Here is a 14,105-nt window from a genome sequence, read left to right as displayed (position 1 = left end):
TTTCAGTGATTGGTTCTCCTATAACATATTTCCGGTGTTTTCCCTGCAGACATGCAGTGGCTGTGGAGCCAGGACGCTTCTCGTGATCTGCTCCTCGCCATTCACCCTCCTAATCTCATTGTATTGTGGAACGCAGACACGGGAACCAAACTATGGAAGAAAAGCTACGCTGAGAACATCCTGAGCTTTTCCTTCAATCCCTTCCAGCCTTCACAACTTGCCTGTGAGAATCATTTATTATTTATTGCCCATTGTTTCAGCGCTCTGCACACTGTATTTAAGATGTGGCAATCCCCCTGTACCCAGTGGGGACGGCAGATTTAATTTCCCCAGCCAATTACACTGCTACCAATTTCAGTTATTATATTATTGTGTTTTGGATGTGGGGAAGAAAGCGATGAAACCTTCACAGACCCGGGAAAAAGAGAAAGTACTGGCTCCATGCAGCTGTTTCTCTGGTCTGGTTCTGTCCGTGTCCTCGGCTGTACTAGGCGGTGACGCTCCATACTGAGTTGTTTAAAGCAAAATGTGCAGATCTTTAAAGTGGTCTTTTAATCTCTTCTGAAACTTGTAAAGGGGCTGTTATGAAATTGTAAATTATCCTTTATTTGTAGGGTAGGGAATAAGGGGTTATCCTGTGACAACGATGTGATAGGTTATAACGTATACATCAGAGAGGGTCCAAACACTGGGATCCCACTGGGATCCCCACCAATCACCAGAACAGGGCACTTCTATCCCTGCTAGAATAGAGCGACCGTGCATGTACTTGGCCACCTCTTCATTCATTCTCTATGGAACTGCTGAGCTCTGCACTTTTTCCAGTAGTCTCCATTGAGAATGAATGGAGCGGCAACTGAGTATGTGCACCACCGCTCCATTCGTACAGGTAGAAAATTGCCCCATTCTGCCAATCTGTGCGTCTCAGCGGTTGGACCCCTCACCAATATGTTAAGTTATCACCTATTTTGGGTTAGGTGTAGTGATGAGCAAGCGTGCTCATTTAACCCTTTAAACGAGCAAGCTCGGGTACTCGCCGAGTAGTTTCGGCGTGCTCGGCATTTCACTAACAGCCGACCGGGCGGGCAGCTGCATGTGTTACATCTGTTAGCTGTGACACCTACAGGGATAGCCTGTCAGACAGGCATGTGTCACAGCTGTCTAATAGATGTGACATATGCAGCTGCGGCAGCTGTTACTGAAATGCTGGGCACGCCGAAACTACTCGGCGAGTACCCGAGCGTTCTCGTTTAAAGGGCTAAACGAGCACGCTCGCTCATCACTAGTTAGGTGTTATCTTCTTTTCACTGAAAAACCCCTTTAATGATCACTGGTGGTCCGCCCACTGTGACCCCCATCAATTTTTAGGGCAGGACTCAGGAGAGCTTCCTCTGAATGGAGCACATCTCTGCACCATTCATTAGCTATTGGATTGCCAGAGATAGGCTCAGCTATGTCCAGCACAGTACAATGTGCAATGAATGGAGCAGACCAGCAGTTGGATCCGTTGGGATTAATAAATTACCTCCGATCCTATGGATAGGTGATAACTTACAAACTTGACAGCCCCTATAAGTGAATGCTTACGTTTCCCCCATAAAATACCAATTCTGCATGACCTTTTCTCAGAAATCAGCATTGTCCCTTTCCTCTGTTAATCCTTCTGAAAATAGGTAAAAAAAAATGGCCATGTTGAGTGTTACCATTCCCTGTGTCAAAGGAAAATGTCATGTCACACTGACACTCTGAAGCTTTGCACACAACATTTCCACAAAGGAAATGGTACTGGCTAGTTATCAACGTATTAATGCATTTCCAGGAAGGATAACAGAGGGATGGCACTATGCAAAAAAATCCCCCAGGGTTGTAAGAAGAAGTGGTCTGTCTTTGTCGTATTATGGGGAATACTAGCAGGTGGACATGACGGGAGAGCCCTCAGATCTTCTTCACGTTATGTATATTATCATTATCACTAGAGTAAGAGGGTACATTTGTGCGTTTTTGACTTGTTCCAGTGTTTCTCTCTCAGTGCTCACCAGTGAGGGCATCGTATTTGTCTCTGACTTTTCGCCATCTAAGCCTCCAGCGAGTAGTGGGCGGAAAGTTTACATCTCAAGTCCTCACTCCAGCCCGGCACATGCGAAGCCGGTGTCCACCACCGGGGCTAAGAAAGCGCTGAACAAGGTGAAGGTTCTCATCACCAATGAGAAGCCAAGGTGGGTCCAGATGGTAGAAGCCTGGGGGTCCTCATAATCCTGCATATTAGTGACTGATGCAATACGCAGCATGGGAATAGATGATAGATGGAGCATCTTCTAAAGGGATTGTCTCCTGGCTTTTGATGAACGAGTCCATTAGGAGAAAGTTACCGAACTGACTTCATTGTGCCAACTGCATAAATTTGGTGGAGAAGGGGTACTGCTATGGGCTTGTTTCTCAGGGGTCGGCCTCTGCCATTTAGTGTCAGTGACGGGGAATCTTAATCCTTCAGCATACCAGGACATTTTGGACAATTGTACTTTTTCAACCTTGTGGGAACAGTTTGGGGAAGACCCTGTTCTCTCCAGTTTGACTATCCCCAATGCACAAAGGAAGTTCCGTGGGTGGAGGAGTTTGGTGTGGAAGCGCATGACACAGATCCCGGACCTCAGCACCTTTGGGATGAATGGAGATTGGGAGCTCGGCCCCACTTCCAACACCTTCCAAAAAAAATTCCAACACCTTCCAAATCCTATAGGAATACTTCCCAGAATAGTGGGGGCTTTTGTAGCTGCAAAGGCGGGTTAACTCCATATTAATGTCTATGGATTTAGAATGGGAGGTCATAAAGGCAACTGTAGGTGTAATGTGGAGGTGTCCACCCAGTGTATATAGAATATGCAGTAAATCAGCACAGATTTTTATTTTTTTTTAATAGGGTGTGAATTCACAAAATGTGTATCCTGCGTGAGCTGAAACGTAAATTTAACTTGTGGAATAACCCCTTTAAACTAAATGGTGAATAAAAGTCCTTTTTAACCGTCTTACCATGGATATCCCTATGATGGCGGCATGTGGATGACATCTTCTCCTTCCCGCTGCAGTGCCGAGGCTGTAACGCTGAACGAGTGTTTGCAATTGTCCTATTTGCCTTCGAAACGCAACCACATGCTGCTGCTGTATCCCAGGGAAATCCTCATCTTGGACCTGGAGGTTAACCAGACGGTGGGAGTTGTAGCGATTGAGAGGACAGGAGTGCCTTTTTTGCAGGTTTGTGTTTTCATATCTATTTTATTTCGACTTCTTCATGTCTTTTTTGACCATGCTTTCTCATGGCCACCTTTTTGCTGTTATTTTCATTTTTTGTGACTGATATTTTACGCTGTCCTTCCTTGTCCAGGTGACCCCGTGCTTTCAGAGAGATCTGCTTTTCTGCCTGCATGAGAATGGGTGTATTACATTACGTGTGGGCAGGCAAGGCTGTGGGAACCCGGGGGTGCCAAATGAAGAAGGAGGTAAGAGGAGTGGTCCACGACACACCAGAGTCATTTACTTATTGTGTGATGATTGTTTATGCTTTTAATTATTTTATATTACTTTATTGTTTCATTTCATTGGGAATTGGTGTGAAGTCAGGGGTTGTCTCCTATCAGAAGACATTTTCCTGCTGGCTCAGGTCGTTTTTTAAAAAAAAAAAATCGCACTTTTTCTTATTCTTCTCAGGTCAAGCACTATTTCTCTGGCACTGATATGGGGATTGAATATTGCCTGCAATGATTGTATACAATCAAGCATGAGTCAGTGAGGGGAATCAGGAAGGAAATAACCTCTGAGTGGCCTGCTGGTCAATAAGTGGGCCAGCATATGTCCACCTTCTGATCAGTTAGAGCGGGGCCTCGCAGCCATCGGGCCACGCGGCCTCGGTGCCACTGGGCCATGTCTTCCTGTCACGGGACCACATCACCTTCCTACCATGTGGCTACGTCCCTTGATACCACCTCGCCACACCCTTCCTTCCACATGGCCTTGCCCCTTTCTACCACTGGGCCATTTGCGGGGCTTATAAGGCAGATGTCAGTGCGCCTCCATTCTGAGTTAGGGAACGCTCTGCGTGGACTGTAAGTTTCCTGGGCTGTTCTTCTCCAGGCATCGGATCTGCAGTTATGTAAGATAGCGTATCGGTGCAGATCTTTTCTAGCTTTTACAGAGTCCACACCTTTTCTTGTGCAGGCGGAAGTCTTGGCAGGAAGATACTGCAGTCATCCATTGCTCAGGTGGCAGCTTGAGTAGGAAAACTTCTGTGGTAACAGTATAATATTTGGGTTTTCACTCCCACCCCAGGGACATCTTTGGGACGTCCCATGGTTTCTGTTTTGATTTTTGTTACCCACTGTAAAATCTGGTTCTCGTAGTCTTCATTGGGGGACACAGCACCCACCCTTGGTTGCCTGGTCGGGCGTGCATTTAGTTTTTTTTACATTTTTCTCTCAAGATGTAATTTGATTATTTTCCTTTCATGTTGTAATTCTTTTTTGGGCTTCTCCTGCTGCTTTCTCTCTAAACTGAAGCGCCTGATGCTGGAAGGTGAGGTATGGTCAGGGGAGGAGGCAATTTTTCAATTGGATGTATTAATAGTGTTAGCCTACAGGAGGCAGCAGACTGTCCCATGGTTTCTGTGTCCCCCAATGAAGACTACGAGATATAGATTTTACAGTGAGTACAAAAATTCTTCTTATTTGGTATCTCTGCGTTCAGAAATGTCCAAGCTATCAAAATATAAAGTAAATTAATCAGATCGGTAAACAGCGAAACGAGAAAAAAAATTGAAACTCCAGAATTACGTTTTTTGGCTGCCACAACATTGCAGTAAGAGGCGATCAAAACATCATATGTACCCCTCAATGGTATCAATAAAAACATCAATACAGGGCGCAAAACCTAAGCCATCACCCAGCCAGGAGATCCCAAAAATGAAGACGCTAGGGATCTGAAAATGACAACAAACACAACTTTTTTTGTCATACAAGTTGCAGAATTTTTTTTTCATTACTTAGAAAACATGTATAATTTTATTTTTTATTTATCTGCGTACTCGTGGGGGAATCATATTGCCAGGTCAGTTTTACCATTATAAAGCACATGGTAAATAATAAACCTAAAAAACTATTGTGGAATTGCATTTTTATTGCAATTTCACCACACTTGGATTTTTTTTCCCCATTTTACTGTACATTATATGGTCAATTCATGGTGTTATTCAAAAGTACAACTCTTCCCGCAAAAAACAAGCCCTCACATGGATATATTGAGAGAAAAATAAAAAACTTAGGACTCTTGGAAGAAGGGGAGGGAAATATCAAAACCTAAAGTGGCCTGGGAGTGAAGGGGTTAATATGGATGGTCCCTTGACATGGTTGGATGGCTTTTGCGCTCTTTGATGAAAACACGCTAAGTACGTTTTACGTTCTGCAGCAATATTGGAGTTGATGTATTCATTAGTCGCAGTGTGCTGACGTATCGTGAATGTATACATGTTAGTATATTGGCTACATGGCGTATTTGTGCACCTGTGCTTTAATTCAATACTAAAGGTGTGCGGACCCTATTTTTTCCCTTTTGTATGTGTAAATACTGTAAGGATTTGTACTCACTGAGCTGCGTTGGAGGTAGGCGCAGGTTCACACAGTGATGCAGTCCGCAGGTTCAAACAAACTGGTGTTTTATTTAGTGTCCGTACACCAGTGAGGAAACAAAAGTAACAGCCTTTTCCTGGCACAAAAAGGAACAACAGAACAAAGCTCAAAATAACAAGTCCATTCAGCACAGCCTCAGCCGTTTAAACAAAGTGCCTTCCTCTGCCTCCTGCAGAGTCTGAGAAGCACATGCAAGGTCTGATCACCTTGCCCAACACACACAGACAGACTGAGACAGGCGCAGCTGTCTTAAATCAGCCTTCCAAGACCTGGACTCTGAGGTAAGTGAGCAGCTGTACCCCCCCACCCCCCAGCTCTTTCAGCTGCTCGTAAAACCCGGCCCTGTAATCCGGGCCCATTAAATTCCTCTCAGCACTATGTGTGCTGGAGCCTGCTTCTCCGGGTCCTACATCACCGACGCTTGGCACTTCAGGGGCACATACCTCCCGTCCACAACCTGTCCGGCAGCCACCTTACAATACAGAAAAGTTTTGTTCTGACCAAGCCCTAACACTCACACCGGGATGAACAAACCAGGGGAATGTTAAACGTGCACACCACAGGTTCCTTCATAGACTAGGCTAATCCCTAGCCTGACCCTGATTTGTCCCTGCCTGACTGCGGAGTTTGGCATCATAAAATTACACAGTGGCGCCCCCACTCAACATCGGCTGACCCTGAGTAACCTTAACTTCACCCTCAACTGCACACAGAGTGTAACCCAAATCAACAACAGCAGAACGTAGTGCACACAGACAGAGGGTGAGACACAGGGCTAAAGACTTGTGCACACAGTCATACATGAAAGACGGAAGAAAAAGAAAGGAACCCCAAAAGAGCTTCGGTATACGTGAAAAGCCCCATACCGTGAATGTAACAAAATGTGAAAAGTGTTGAGAAGGGGAACACGCAAACAAACCGCAGGAGAAGCAATAGAGAAAACCTCAGCAAGATAATCCTTCACTGGGGAGCTGGGACTCCAAACATCTATCTAACTTGGAATATAGCCAGAAAGACTACATGTGCCAGGAGAGTATAAATAGCTCCTTCAAGATGTGATGGGACAAACCAAAATGAGGAAGTGAAAACACCTGCATAGAAGCAACACCGCAAAGACCAGAGCATTATCAGGAGTTGGACAGAGACAACACAGGCTGTGGTCAAACAGAGAAGGAAACCGACCCACAGCCAGAGATCATCGGATCGAGCCCCGGAGTCGAGCCATGACAAGTTTACACTCAGCCAAGCCCTGTAGCTGGGAGAAGTTTTTAGGAATAGGAACAAAAGGGAAGTTGCTAGTAAGTTCTAGTAAGTAGTAGCAGACAGATCAACGAGAAGGGTGAATTCAGTCGTGGCAAATGTAACTGTGTGTGTGTGTATGGGTCTGATACAGGATAGTATCATAGCAGTTTGGATCTGATTACAGCAGGCAATTCTGTTGTTCAGAAGAGTAAGAATGAAACAGACCGGTGACTTCAGCTTCTAGAGTACGGAGCCAGAGGTTTGCAGGTATAGCCTTGGGTCATTGGGGACCCTAAGACGGCTCAGAAGAAAAGGACAGAGGCTGCATATCTTCTGGAACCTGGAAGCATTGGTGAAGAGATACTGGTTTGCCAGGCTGGAGCACCATTACTGCACCATAGTGATTGGAAGGAAAGCAGAAGGAAATGGGGAGTGACGTTCAAGGATGCTGTATCATTGAAATAGTTCTCAGCAGATATTTGCCGCCACCTGTAATCACGATGTGTGTACTTCTGTGTAGTGCGGAAGATGTCAAGAACAAGCTTTGTGCCTGCTACATATTGTGTGTACGTTCCACCAGTAAACTACAGTTTATTTTCATATATTGGAGTGTCTTCTATACTAAACTGCTGGGTCCCCGCTTCTACCATCTAGAAACAATGCAATCACAAGGAAAGTTCCCTGAAAGAGACTTAGTCACATATACACACCCAAGGACCTTTGTAACTAGTGTCCGGGGTCGCAGCAGAACACCTCGGCCCTTTCGACCCTTACATATATGCTAGGAAAAGCTCCGGGGTCATACTTCCCACAGATATCCTACGTGACCTCTGTCTCCCATGATAAAATAATTCATATGTGTGTATACTTATCCTATTCTGAAAAATCATGTTATATCATCTTTAGACACAAACTTGATAAACTATGCAAACTGCTGTGATTGTGATCCTCACAAATGAATCCCTTGGGGAATATTTAATGTCTTTATCCATCATGAATTATGTAATATCTCCAATGGGACGTTTTACTACAACTGCACTAATCCTGTCCTTTTTTCTTTTTCCTTCGCAGAGTCTGATCCGGTGCCGGAGATGACTTATGATCTGCGCTGTCAGTGCGATGCCATCCGGGTTACCAAGACTGTGCGTCCTTACAGCATAACCTGCAACCCTATAAATGAGAATGCTGTCGCCCTTATTATCAGCGATGGAAGGGTCATGATTTGGGAGCTGAAGTCTAGTGTCCCTGGGAGGAAGATTCGCAGTGCCAGGTTGTTCAATATACAACTTACATTTAACATATTTTTTTAACGTTTAGTTTCAGCATTTGGCAGAAGATCAGCAGCATTGATTGCTCAGTTTACATACATTAAAGATGGCGGCTTTCTGATAGACACGGCAGCATTTTTAGCTGGTATCGGCATAAATTACTGGTGTTTGCCGAGCTGCAATTTCAGAAATGACCCATGGAGAAGAGTAAGGGCGGTTTCACACGTCCATATAGTTCCGGTACCAGAGATATCTGTGTCCCATGTGTTCGTGTGTGACAACCATGTGCCGTCCATGTTAAGCATCAGGCTCACACGTACCGGCGTTTGGGAATCCGTGTACAATTATCGCTGTTCCCAAGCGCCGGGTGCTGAAAGCTGCCCTCATCATTGTTCCTTGCTCGCGCTGTGATGAGCAAGAGACAATGTTGAGAGTAGTAGTGTCTGCTCTTGCAGAGTCCTTGTGTAAAGATAAGAATAAAATAATAAAATCCTTACACTCGCCTGTCCAAAGATGTTCCCCGCTGTAGTCCTCTGACCGCTGACGCCGGGGAGAATGAGCTGCTTCGGCGATCGGGGCTTGGAGCTGCGCTGAGCTCAGGAGAGGTGTCCTGTCACACAGTGAGCTCCACTCTGTGCAGGGCCCCGCTTGCTGGAGCTCCTCATTTTCCCCAGCTCCTCAGCGTCCGCGGTCAGAGGATTACAGCGGGGGACATCTCCGGACAGGTAATGTGTCAGAGGTGGCCGGTTTCTTAGGCAATAATCATAATGCTTGCAAGATCTATTCTCTGCAACTGGCCGTATCTCTGGCTCCATTCAGCTTCAGTAACCCTGCGTTCCTTCAATGCTGCGGAGGTGAAGGGGCCACTGTTAACAGCCCCGGGGCACCAGCAGTTAGGGCCAGCAGCTCCACCAAACCGCTCGTCCGAACTGTCAATCATGAGGAGAGCGTTGCTCCTGGGAAGGTAGAAGCCAAGCGGCAGGGGATTCCCGACGAATGAAGATGAGAAAACCCCTTTAATGTTCTGAATGTTACTGCTCTTTTCTACCGAGTATACTGCATTTTGGAAAAATGTGGGGTTTTTTTTGTTTATTTTTTAATTGTGCTTAGCGTTGTATTAGGGAACTTTTATTTTTCAGCTCCGAGGAAGCAGGAGACTTGTACCACATTTTTGGCCTAAGTCATATACTAAAGTGCGATTATAGGCTTCTGTTTGGGCATATTCTGCTTTGGGCATATTGTTTGGCAGGTGCATCTGGACACCTTTTTCTTTATTTAGACTTCTCAAATGCATATGCCATACATATCTCACAAAAAAGTGTGTTGTCATATATATTATATATGCATAAAACTCTCCTACCTGCGCGCCATCCTTTCATCTCCATCATCTAGAGACGTGCCGCAGGTTACCGTCTGAAGAAAGCCGCCATTACAGAAGTGTTTCGTGGAGACTCCTCCAGCTAAATGTCACTATTACTGCCTCAGCTGCTAAATAACCATATGTATCTTTTACCCCGAACTCGCTCCCAAAGTATTTCACATTCTCTGCTGGTGTATTTGAGTTCATCCATGCAGTGTTTATTCTGGATTATTAAACTTCTGCTTGCCATGTCGATAAGACGCAGAACGATTCCCTGCAGCGATCTATAGTGGCGACCAAAAGTTTTTTTTTTTTTATTTGTTTGTTTTTAAAAAGTGTGATTCCTTCTGTCTGGTGGTTGTGATGCCGTTTTCCTGGTGATGAATTGAAAGTGCATGAAGTTGTCATCATGCAAGACCTTAATTTTAACCAAAATGCTTTTGAATATTGGAATGGTCATTTCATTAAAGAAAACTGACTGCTAAAAATTTTGCATCTACTATTTATTGATTACAACATGGAGATGAATTCATTGCTTACAATGCCATAACTTGGTATTTTGTAGCATAACCTCTTGCTTTAATTACTGCACAACACCAACGGGGCATTGAAGCCATTGGGCTATTCAAGACATCTTGAGGGATCTTGCTCCATTCCATTTGCAAATCTGCAAACAATTAATCTGTATTGCTATGGGTACACTCCCCAACTCGTCGCCCTAACTCATCCCAAAGGTGCTCTATAGCGTATAAATCAGGTGATTGGCTTGGCCATTGCAACAGGCGAACATTTTTCTTTGCTAACCAATTTTTGACTAAATTGGATGTGTGCTTACTGCTTAGGATTATTGTATTGCTGGAATCTCCATCCCCTGCCTACTTTGGTCTTACCATGTAGCAGCATTACATTTTCCAGTATATCCTTGTACATGGTAGCATTCATATTTCCATCAATTCTATGCAGAGGGCCAATGGCAGATGCCGAAAGCAGCCTCAAACCATGACATTGCCACCACCATGTTTTACTGTAGGTGTTTGGTACCTTACATCATTATGTTTTCCAATGGGCGGTATATATAGTGCTCGCCATCACTACCAAACAGATTGAACTTGGATTCACCCGACCTCAACACCTTAGAATCACTCTCAGAATAATAAGCTTCCTGACATCTGGTGATACATTTGGCTTTGTCTTTGCCATGTTTTAACCTAAAAATAAACACATAAAAAATAAATATTTTAGGCAAAATTTGACTACCTATGACAAAATATGCAACACATTTGGCCCAGCAAATGTTGAAAATGATCACATAAAGGGATAAAACAACGTCAAACTCCATTTTAGTCCTAATAGCTGACAACCATTTGCTTCCGGTTTACTAAAAGCACCAGGAAAATGGCATCACAACATCCGGACAGACGTAATCCCACTTTTAAAAAAAAAAAAAAAAAAAAAAAGCAAAACTTTTGGTCACCACTGTGTGTTATTGGCCTCCTGTGTTTCCCTTACAATTACCATATGTTCTGCATTCAATGAAGGGGAAAAAAATCACGTGTTATCATCGGTGATAGTACAACTAAAAAAGAATGACTTTGTAGAGAAATGTGATTCCATTTGTAATAGGAGCCGTTCCCTTCCATCGTGGCTCCGTAGCATCCATGGCGGCTGCTTCATGTGATGGAAAGTCTGGCGCTAGAAATGGGGAAAAAAAACAATTATGGAGACTCGTATTCTTTTTTATTCTCTGGATGTTCTAGATCCAACATATGTCCCAGAGCAGTCACTGCCCCCAGTGGGGCTTACCGTCTACTTGCCTTATTTTAGATAGAAACTTTGTTAATTTTCATAGGGAAACTTTTTCAGGAGCTTTGTAGGAAACCTGGGGGAAATGCTTGCAGAAAAACACGGAGAGAACATGCAAACTGACTATTGTACTTTTACTTCCAATGGTGCTCCGATCTTCAGCTGTCTGACCAGATCCTGACAGCTCCACTTTTGGTTTTTGCTTGGCCCAGTAGAGTTTCTTGGGTGGATACTTCATTGAGCATTTTTTCGGGCTGCAAGAGAGCTTTCATAAGTACCACCTAGGAGTGGTAGCCACCGTATAAGTCAGAGTCCAACCTTTAATGAGCCTTGTTACATTACCAAGGATGAATGCCAAGCCAGAAAATCCTCTACAGACCCCCTGCTGGCACTTCAGAGATGAGTTTCTTTAGCTCTGTAATGGAGGTAAGTCTCATACTTTTCTCCCTTGGAGCATTATCTCTAAGACTCCATACTCAGCTGGTCTCTTTGAGGAGAACCCGTACCCCACCTTCCCCCATCTTGATCTTGATCAGTGATGTGTGTTAGAAGAGCTCGCTGACTGGACTCTTCAATAGCTAAGCCAGTCCCTTTTTATCTATCACATCCTCTGCAGAGACAGAGAAGGGGGCTGGCTTAGCTACTGAAATAAGCAGTACGCCAACCCCCTTCATTCACAAAACTGATTTTGTGCAACACAGAAAAAACTGTATTGCATATTAACCATAAGTAGAGCTGCAAGGACCCAGTATCGAGGCTCATACCTGAAAATGGTCACATTGCAAAATAAAAGTATATTATCAGTTCTGTGTGAGGATGGGTAAAAAAATCAGCAAACTGGTGATATAAAAATTTTTGTTGGCCACACCATCTAATCGCTTTGTGAACAATTTGTCCGACTCCTCCCCCCCCTGGGAGAAGCAGCTCACTGTCTATAGACCATGTACATACAGAGCCTGGTGTGGGCGGGGTTAGCTGTGGTGTGGGAGGGGTTAGCTTTCTCAGATCTGCTGCATTGCTAAATCTAAAAACTCTGCGTTGCAACTGCTGTACCCAGTAATCTAAGTGATACATGGATTGATTGCATTCAGGGTCTCCTTGTCTACATTATGCTGCTCTCAGATGAGTATAGATAAGATAGAAAAAAAAATGTACACATAAAAAGATTTTTACCAAACCAATATCACATTTTTATTAGTTACAATACAAAAAAAAACATTCTAATTAAAACATATAAAAAAGTGTGAAACCACAAGGTGGCGCCACATTCCCAAACAGGATATATACAGGCAACAGGTGCATGAGATCATCTACAGTATCTGGCAATCCCAAGTGTGGCCCATGGCCTGCTGGTGTCATGCTAATTGGATTTAATATTATGACAAAGAAGAAGGCATTACGGCGAAACGTACGTTGGGGGTTTTGGGGTTGAGACAACATCCAACTGCAGGTAACCACAAATGTTTGTATGTACTTTCCCTGCTATGGTTCACATATGTACGTCCTTCTTGGTTTTCTTATATTTTGTTTGTTCTTTGTGATAGTGTTTTATCCAATTAGCATGACACCAGCAGGCTATAGATGTAGACACATTTGGGATTGCCATATATTGTAGATGATCTCATGCACCTTTTGCCTGTAGAAATCTTGTTTGGGAATGTGGCGCCACCTTGTGGTTTCACACTTTATGTGCTTTTAATGAAATGGTTTTTTTTTTATTGTAACTCATAAAAATTTGATATTTGTTTAGTAAAAAAAAAAAAAATGGTTCTGGTGTACATTTTTTCTATATGATCTATGCTCTTTTATATACTGAACCCATTACTCTGTCCATGCAGAGAATTTAATCTGGCACATTAATTCATATAAAACATTTTTTATGTATATGCCATGACTGTGGACCCATTTGCTAACCATGCTCTCAGATGAGGTAGCAAAAACCTGGTGACAGATTCCCTTTAAATGTTTTTAAGTAGAACTGGGGGGAAGAGGCATGTGTGACTGTAGTATCTGATCATACAGGGATTGTTTGTTGTTTCTTACTGTAGAGATCTAAGGGGTAATGTTTATCCTTGTGGAAAAATGTTCCCCCTTAGATCCCACTCTTAGCCTCTCACCTAGCCAAATCAGATCTCACACTTTGCACTGACGAGGGGCAATACCCCGAAACACTGTCTGCAAATTGAGATTCTGGTTTGGCTTTTAACCTAAGTCATGTGATAAGGCTCGTTAAGGGGTCAGTATTGATTTTTAGGATTGCTACTTCCAATAGGTGGCACTAGATTTCAACTCCTCTTCCTCACTGAAGAGACAATTTGCATATTTACCGTAGAGATACATAGGTCTACATAGGAGCTGCAGACATAAAACGGTAGGATATTTTTAATGAAAAATGGTTGCAGTTGTGTGGTTATTGGCATGTTCCATTATAATTCTATATAACATGATCTTTTATAATTCTTTCTCTTCAGCGGCTCCAATGCATGCACTTTATATGCCCCTCTGTCGTTCTGTGGGAAACCAGTGGGGCTTCAGCTGAAGAAATGTCCAGATCTCTCCCTTGACAGTATGATAGGTAAGATATTGTTAGTTTCTTCCTATGTTCTCTGCCAGTCCTCTGTTTCTGCCTGTCTCATTATCTTCTGAAGCCTGGAGGAGACAACAGAGAGAAAAAATAAATCCTATTATGTCCCTCTTAGACCTGGATATCTTCACAGTCCATTTGCCTACTTATAGTAACACGGCCCAATGTTAGGTTAA

General features: G+C 43.6%; 1 protein-coding gene across 4 annotated transcripts in view; it reads left to right on the top strand.

Moving 5' to 3' along the window:
- WDR11 (WD repeat domain 11) overlaps positions 1–14,105 on the top strand; it is an 81,045-nt gene that overhangs the window by 9,006 nt on the left and 57,934 nt on the right. For all 4 annotated transcript variants that reach the window (XM_073685382.1, XM_073685381.1, XM_073685380.1 and 1 more), the window contains exons 4-9: positions 50–223; positions 2,030–2,216; positions 3,084–3,249; positions 3,380–3,494; positions 7,986–8,184; positions 13,817–13,920. In XM_073685382.1, the coding sequence (XP_073541483.1) occupies positions 50–223; positions 2,030–2,216; positions 3,084–3,249; positions 3,380–3,494; positions 7,986–8,184; positions 13,817–13,920 (945 nt within the window). The remainder of the gene's footprint in view (positions 1–49; positions 224–2,029; positions 2,217–3,083; positions 3,250–3,379; positions 3,495–7,985; positions 8,185–13,816; positions 13,921–14,105) is intronic.

This window comes from Phyllobates terribilis, unplaced genomic scaffold (assembly GCF_046119375.1).
Source record: "Phyllobates terribilis strain yellow unplaced genomic scaffold, ASM4611937v1 Scaffold_5__5_contigs__length_657084704, whole genome shotgun sequence".
NCBI lineage: Eukaryota > Metazoa > Chordata > Amphibia > Anura > Dendrobatidae > Phyllobates > Phyllobates terribilis.
The sequence above is the reverse complement of the archived record's forward strand: the minus strand, read 5'-3'. Positions and strand labels throughout refer to the sequence as shown.